This window comes from Microtus ochrogaster, chromosome 4 (genome assembly GCF_000317375.1).
Source record: "Microtus ochrogaster isolate Prairie Vole_2 chromosome 4, MicOch1.0, whole genome shotgun sequence".
In the NCBI taxonomy this organism is placed as follows: Eukaryota; Metazoa; Chordata; class Mammalia; order Rodentia; family Cricetidae; genus Microtus; species Microtus ochrogaster.
In genome coordinates this window covers 85344996-85353563 of record NC_022011.1, presented here as the reverse complement: position 1 = coordinate 85353563, position 8568 = coordinate 85344996, and the positions used below count along the sequence as shown (strand labels likewise).

General features: G+C 43.8%; 1 protein-coding gene across 1 annotated transcript; it reads left to right on the top strand.

The window, feature by feature from the left end:
* The first annotated feature begins 5538 nt into the window (after positions 1-5538).
* Positions 5539-8274, top strand: Ttc30b (tetratricopeptide repeat domain 30B). The gene has a single exon (XM_005346606.3). The coding sequence runs from the start codon at positions 5760-5762 to the stop codon at positions 7752-7754; it is 1995 nt and encodes a 664-aa protein (XP_005346663.1). The 5' UTR covers positions 5539-5759; the 3' UTR covers positions 7755-8274.
* Positions 8275-8568: the final 294 nt, after the last annotated feature.

Here is an 8568-nt window from a genome sequence, read left to right as displayed (position 1 = left end):
ATTCAGCTAGCTTCCCTTTTGGGTGTGGGAGCCCAGGGAATCAGGACATATCTAGAGTGGGAACTCAGTCAATTTAAGTCTTCACAGCCCTAATCCTGAAGGCTTATCATTTAGCCTGCAGATCCTGTCAAACCGACCACAAACACCACCACCAACAGGGCTGCGTTGCTCCTTGGGGGCATCCCATTTCTCAGTTTGGAGAACTGGAGAGGTGTGCTATGAAAGTCATAGCACAGGAAGGTCAATCCCAGCATCATTCGCGGATGCCTGGGGGTAAAGTCAGCCACAATTCAAGAGGAAGTAAGGACAAATTTGCCACCCTGAAGAAACGAAAGTCTGGAGTCAAGAGGAGAAAAAAGTAACAACTAGAAACTGTTTGCAAAAGATGCTCTTTTACCAGAGAAGACGATGCTTCAGCACGGGTATAGTTAAAATACTAATAAACATCGTTCCCGTTCCTAAGTTACTGGTTTTACAAAACAAAGAAGCAGCCATTTGTGAGTGATCACAAAGGTGATTGCTAACACAAAGCACACGCAATTAGTCGTGGGTTTGGGCAGTCAGAAACATTAATACCTCAAGAACCAAATATCACTCCCCCTCTGCCTACAGCCTGCCTGAAATTCTTCTCCATGAAATTCAGCAAAACTCACCCTGAGCCCTAAGCCATTTCCTGGAAGCCTAATTCCTTTCAATAAGGCACTAAATCATTTTATTGCAAACACCACACGCTTTCTCCTTGCTGGGAATGCTATTTCAAAATTCCATGGCAAACAAAACGATCCTTTGTGATATTTCTTAATATTCCACCCCGTTTATCGCTTTCTAGAATTTCTGTCATTAGAGGGGCCTCCTTTCATCACGCCAGCTCCCTAGAAGAACTCATCTATTCCCCGACTGCCTGTCGGGGACCAACTAGAAGTGAGCCTGTCACAACAGAGGCGCCAGTCTTGTCAGCTCCACGGTGAGACTTGTGCACTCACAGAATCCTGAAAATGACCCGGTCGGTCCCCAATCTGTCTAAATCAAATGCCCTTCTCAATCCTGGCCACTAGACACACACACACACACACACACATTTCAGCTACCATGCTCACAGATAGGCACCAATACAAATGTAACTATTATATGGTGATTCTCAACCTTCCTAATGCTGCGCCCCTTTAATACAGTTCCTCATGCTGTGGTGACCCCACAAACCTAAAATTATTTTTGTTGCTATTTCATACCAGTAATTTTGCTACTGTTATGAATCGTAATGTAAAGATTTGATATGCAGGATATATGAGATGTGACACCAAAGGGGCCATGACCCACGGATTGAGAACTGCTACTCTAAATGGTTCTTGTAGGAAGCCAAGAAAACTAGGGGAGAGCAGAGTATTTTCATTTTTTCTGTGTATTTTAAGAAGTCATTTGAGGCCAGGTGGTGGTTTAACCCGGCATTGTGAGGCAAAGGCAGGAGGATCTCTGTGAGTTTGAGGCCAGCCTGATCTACAAAGCAAGTTTCAAGACAGCTAGGGCTGTTATACAGAGAAATCCCATCTTAAAAACAAAAGCAGGCTGTTTGGACGCTCACCTTACTAGACCTGGAAGGAGGTGGGAGGTCCTTGGACTCCCCACAGGGCAGGGAACCTGGCCTGCTCTTTGGGCTGATGAGAGAGCGGGAGTTGATTGGAGAAGGGAGAGGGACATGGGAGGCAGTAGTGGGGAAGAGACAGAATCTTTAATAAATAAATAAAACACACAAAAGAAGAAGAAAGAAGTCATTTGAATAAGAATGTTTTCATAACGTAAGCACAGTTCAGCAAACAAAAAACTAAAGAAGCAAAGGGACAGGCGGATCTCTGTGAGTTCGAGGCCAGCCTGGTCTACCAAGGGAGTTCCAGGACAGGCTCCAAAGCCACAGAGAAACCCTGTCTCGAAAAACCGAAAAAAAAAAAAAAAAAAAAAAAAAAAAAAAGAAGCAAAGGGCATTTCTTGTCCCCAGTTTGAAGGGTCCAAGACTAAGAATATAAAAATGTAGATTCCAGAAATAAGAATGTAGAAATAAACAAATATAAACTTGTAAGCCTCGGAGAATGAGAACAGACTGTCAACAGCTTTCTCAGCAGCTTGAGGATTAACTATCAACTGTGGGTTATTCTGCTTTACAGCTCTATTCACAAGGCCAGAGTGTCTCTCTGAAAACTGAGAGCTAGCCTACGGATATGAGCTGAGATAGATACATGACCTCTGGGTTACTCATTATCCCTGCTATGTGACACTGGCAGCATCAAAGGGGACAGCACAGGGCTTCAGTAAACACCACCTGGAAGTACCAAGGAAGACAACAGATTAAGTACAAACACTAGTTTAACCGAAAAACTCTGTTAATGAAGATTGTAACGAAAGGCAATCTGAGTTTTACCTCGAGATTGTAAAAATTCCTTTGTTCAGACCTAATGCTTGGTACATCTTACTGTAAGAAGATGGGCTTACAAACCAGCCTTTGCCACAGCCTTACAAAATCCATCTCTGGCTGTGCTCTCAGCTAGTTGATAAGCTTTTTGTGCCCTGCGGAGATTTTTTATTTATTTTTATTTTTTTCCTGGAATCTGGTTTCTGGAATAAAGTTTGCTTCTGGTTTATTAGACTTTTGTGGTCTGTCCCCATCCTTGCGCGACCCCCTGGACCCAACACTGTTCTCTCATCTTATCATTATTTAATAGAAGCTTACCATGGGTTCAATGTGCGTGGATTTTAAAACACTGATTGGCCTTCTGAATATTGTTTTCAAAGAGCAAGAGCCAACCATTCCAGCATGAGGGAGCCCTCCTAGTCCCTGACCACACACACACAGTCACACAGCATTTGCCAGTCTACATTCAACCCTGCATCAGACTACAAAGGCCTACAGCTCTACAGCTTGAGGTCAGGTTGGAAAAAGTCTTGGCTTGGTTATAATTGCTTTCCCCAGCAGCTTCCTCTGTTGGTCTAGAGCCACACTTCGTGCTTCTGATGTGAGGTACAGCCTCTCACTTCCTTAGTGTTCATGCAAACTTTTCTTGTCCAGGTATATTGAGTAGACTATCTGAGAAATGATCTTCTTTGCTGTGGGACAATGCTCTTGTACACTGAAAACATTTGTCACTCATATTGGTTTAATAACATGCTGATTGGTCAATAACCAGGCAGGAAGTATAGGTGGGGCAACCAAACTAAGAGAATTCTGGGAAGAAAAAAATGCAGAGACGTAGTCACCAGCCAGACACAAAAGAAGCAAGATGAGAATGCCTCACTGAAAAAAAGGTACCAAGCCACTTGGCTAAACATAGATAAGAATTATGGGTTAATTTAAGTTGTAAGAGCTAGTTAATAATAAGCCTGAGCTAATAGGCCAAACAGTTTATAATTAATGTAAGCCTCTGTGTGTTTCTTTGGAACTGAACAGCTGTGGGACTGGTGGGGCAGAAACTTCCGCCTACACTTCTTTCTAGTGTAGGATTTTAAGTGTCAACTGGAGCCTTTCTCTAGATGTAACCGGTGTCTGGTACCTATGTTACAACCCAGGAATTATTTTTGAACACCTTCTTGTTGCTATAACTCAAGTCACAAAGGCCAGATTTCTACTGCCCAAACCAGACTATTTTTTTTATCAGAAAATGATTTTAAAAAGCAAGCGTGTTGCAGGCTATTCCTTTACATGTGTGAGGATGTTTCACTGTGATTGGTTTTATAAAGAGCTGAATGGCCAATAGTAGGCCAGAAGAGGTAGGTGGTACTTCTGGGGACAGAGAGGTCTCAGGGAAAAAGAAAGGTGGAATTGCCAGCCGGACGAGAGGAAGCAGGGCATGTAGAAGGAGAGGTAAAAGCCACAAGGCACAAGGTAGTATGTAGATTAGTAAAAATATGAGTTAATTTAAGTTATAAGAGATAGTGAATAAGAATATGCTTTCATAATTAATAGTAAGTCTCCACATCATTATTTGGGAGCTGGCTTATGGGACAAAGACAGACTTGTTACACAAGTTACTAATATTCCCTAAAATATGGGTCCAGACATGATGACTAGGTTAACCACTAGTCACTATTTCCCTCTGATATTAGCTTTTAAGATAACATGGCTCCCCCTTTCTATATATCAATGTGGGTTTGGGCAAGTTATTTTAGCTGTTCTGAGCCAGAGACTCCCTTCATCTGCAATTCACAGATTTCCGGAAAGCTCTGATTGGTTTGCGAGAAGCTGAAGAGAGTGCCATGAAATACGGTTGCTGCTGGCTCCAAAATGTAACTACAGAGAAGATGAATGGGGAGCAAATCTACTAAAGAGGTGAACAATACCCTTAATCACAAAGCTAAGTCATGCCTTCATTCGGTCTGTTTGTCTTGGGTGATAGCCAGGCCAGGGGAGATCATGGAAGTCTGTGGAATAAGACTTTCCCAGGGGCCTAGCAGAGCTACAACGGATGACACACGGCCATAAATTACAGCCTTATTGTTGAAAATCATATAATTTGTCACTTCCTCGCTTGGACAGAACAGTTTTATATTCTTCTAATTTACTTCCTTCTCTAATATTTGACTAAACATTATATTTATAGCTCCCACGTATTAGCCAAAACTATGGATGTGGTTTTCAATAATAACTGAATATAATTTTATAAGTCTGTAGTTTTTTGCTGGCCTATCATACTAATATAAAATTGAATTTATACAGAATAACCTCCCCCCAAATGATAATACAGAACCTAGAGACCCATTCTAAATAGATGGGAAAAGAAAAAAAGAATGATATCTGCCTAGAGATGTTCAGATTAACAGTGGGTATAGGGAAGGAGCTGGCAACGTGTTCCTATTTTATCTAAAAAAAAAAAAAAATCCAAATTTTAGCCAGCTCAGTCATTTCCAACACGATTATACAAGCTTGAGAAGTAGACTGATTATGTCTCTGACAAACACTCCACAGTGTTTGGTAGAGTTTAGACTCTAACTTTAGAGGATTAGAAGAGTAAAACATAGGCGAGGGAGGAAATGTTAGCTTTGATGTTTTTCCTTGGAGAAGGAAAAGACCGAAGCCACGGTTCAGCAATTCAAGCAACAATTTACATTCCTAACAGTCGTCATCTAAGAAAAGGGGGGAGGGGGGATACTTAAATCTAAAGCAGAGCCAGTCACAGTGCAGACACTTCTTTGCCCTCCCTCTAACGAAATGAACGAAATACGCCAGCACATGCCTGCTAACGTTCTCAGAAAGTGGACTTTAGAGCAGCTGCAGAGAATATACTGAATTACCGAATTCCAGTGATGACTCGCGTCACAATCGCTAAGGGACTCGAAACGTCATGGAACACCTAACTCTCGGCATCTCAAGGGACCTTCACACGCAAACTTTACTTCATCTTCAAAAGGAAGCAGGCAGAGCATAGAAACAGGCACAGATGCCCTATCCTACAGAACTGGCAGAGACACCCAATCCCAGAAACACGTCAAACAGCAGAAACTACATCTCCCAGAATGTAGCGCGAACAAGAACCCGGTGCATGGTGGGACGTGCAGTGGCGCTGTCCGAAACGCATAGAGAAGTTTCCTGTTCAGGCTCCACTGTCTCTCCACACTCTATAGTGATTCAAAAATAAGCTAGAAGTTGATAAAACCGCGCCGACAGGTCGCTGTTATTCACAACATGATACTTCTGCAGCAAAGTAGTTTCTGAACAACTTCCGTTTCCGCTTGGCCCATTGCCTTGGAAACGAGGATGCAGAACAATCTGGGTGAAGATGGCGGGGCTCAGCAGCTCGCAGATCCCCGACGGTGAGTTCACGGCCGTGGTCTACCGGCTCATCCGCGACTCCCGCTACTCAGAGGCAGTGCAGCTGCTGGCCGCCGAGCTGCAGAGGAGCCCCCGCAGCCGCGCCGGGCTGTCTCTGCTGGCCTACTGCTACTACCGCCTGCAGGAGTTCGAGCTCGCTGCAGAGTGCTATGAGCAGCTCAGCCAGATGCACCCGGAACTCGAACAGTACCGCCTTTACCAGGCTCAGGCGCTGTACAAGGCCTGCCTGTATCCCGAGGCCACGCGGGTCGCCTTCCTCCTGGACAACCCCACCTATCAGACTCGCGTCCTTCGTCTCCAGGCTGCTATCAAGTACAGCGAGGGCGACCTGCCAGGAGCCAGGAGCCTGGTGGAGCAGCTCCTGAGTGGGGAAGGTGTGGAGGACAGTGGAGGGGAGAGTGATTATGATGGCCAGATCAACTTGGGTTGTCTGCTCTACAAGGAGGGACACTATGAAGCTGCCTGTTCCAAGTTCTTAGCAGCCCTGCAGGCCTCTGGCTACCAGCCTGATGTATCTTACAACCTGGCTTTGGCATATTACAGCAGTCGTCAGTATGCCCCTGCTCTAAAGCACATCGCCGAAATCATTGAGAGAGGCATCCGTCAGCACCCAGAGCTAGGTGTGGGCATGACCACCGAAGGCATTGATGTTCGAAGTGTTGGCAACACCGTAGTCCTTCACCAGACGGCACTGGTCGAAGCCTTCAACCTCAAGGCAGCTATTGAGTACCAACTGAGAAACTACGAGGCGGCCCAGGAAGCCCTCACTGACATGCCGCCCAGGGCAGAGGAAGAGTTGGACCCTGTGACCCTGCACAACCAGGCTCTGATGAACATGGATGCCAGACCTACGGAGGGGTTTGAGAAGCTCCAGTTCCTGCTGCAGCAGAACCCCTTTCCCCCAGAGACCTTCGGCAACCTGCTGCTGCTCTACTGTAAATATGAGTATTTTGACCTGGCAGCTGATGTCCTGGCAGAGAATGCCCACTTGACGTACAAGTTCCTCACGCCCTATCTCTATGACTTCTTGGATGCCATGATCACTTGCCAGACAGCTCCCGAAGAGGCTTTCATAAAGCTGGACGGGCTAGCTGGCATGCTGACTGAGCAGCTCAGGAGACTCACCATACAGGTGCAGGATGCAAGACACAACAGAGATGATGAATCTGCCAAAAAGGCCGTGAATGAATACGATGAAACTCTCGAGAAGTATATCCCTGTCCTCATGGCCCAGGCAAAAATCTACTGGAACTTTGAAAACTATCCCATGGTGGAGAAGATCTTCCGCAAATCTGTGGAATTCTGCAATGACCATGATGTGTGGAAGCTGAATGTGGCCCACGTCCTCTTCATGCAGGAAAACAAGTACAAAGAGGCCATCGGCTTCTATGAGCCCATCGTCAAGAAGAACTACGACAACATCCTGAGCGTCAGCGCCATTGTCCTAGCCAACCTCTGTGTCTCCTACATCATGACAAGTCAGAATGAGGAAGCCGAGGAGCTGATGAGGAAGATTGAGAAGGAGGAAGAACAACTCTCCTATGGTGACCCAGACAAGAAAATCTACCACCTCTGCATTGTGAACTTGGTAATAGGAACACTCTACTGTGCCAAAGGAAACTATGACTTTGGTATCTCCAGGGTTATCAAGAGCCTGGAGCCTTACCATAAAAAGCTAGGAACTGATACGTGGTATTATGCCAAAAGATGCTTCCTGTCCTTGCTAGAAAACATGTCAAAACACACGATCATGCTGAGGGACACTGTTATTCAAGAATGTGTCCAGTTTCTAGAGCACTGTGAACTTTATGGCAGAAACATCCCTGCTGTTATAGAACAGCCTTTGGAGGAAGAGAGAATGCACATTGGGAAGAATACAGTTACGTATGAGTCGAGAAAATTAAGGGCTCTGATTTATGAGATCATTGGATGGAATATGTAATTAATTAAGGCTGTCAATGACTTTTATGATAATGACTTTATATTTAAATTTTCCATTTTACCTGTATCTAGTTTTTGCTATTTGTGAGACTTTGTACATTTTAGTGTAATACAAACACTATTAACTATAACCTGCCCTTTTAGATTACCCATCAAGTGTAGGAATGGAGAAAGATGTGTCTATCATGTTTTTAACTTTCTGTTCTGATGTATATTGGGTGTATTTGTACTTATATTATTAGAAGTACTAATACACTAGAATACATTAGAAGACACTAAGTTCGGAACCTAGTAAAATGTAATTTAATGTCTTTTAGGAATCATTCCAGGAGTTGTGTCTTCTCTTGCACAACTCCCATGTTTTTATAGAGAATTTAGAATACTTATCAGTTTCCTAATATAGCATTTTGTCCAGATTAAGTTCCCTAGGCAATAAATGGTTTTGCTAATGTGCAAGATTCAGTAGATTCACGTAACAAACTACAACATGAATAAATACAACAAAAAATATTATAAAAGAAAAATCCTGTGATGTCTTCTTTCCTTGAGTTAATAATTTGAATTTATGAACAAATTATACTGTTGCTGCTTTTTCAAATACTTTATCTTCATTTATCTCACAATAAGTACGATCAGTGCTAAGCAGAGAATTCAGTTACCTTTTTATTCTTTTATAAAAATATTAGTCTCCTCTCCCCCTCCTCCTCCCAGTTACCAATCCCCACCTCCCTTCTCCCCCTGATTCACTCCTCCATATCTGTCCAGAAGAGACCAGGCCTCCCAGGGATATCAACCGAACATGGCATAACAAGTTA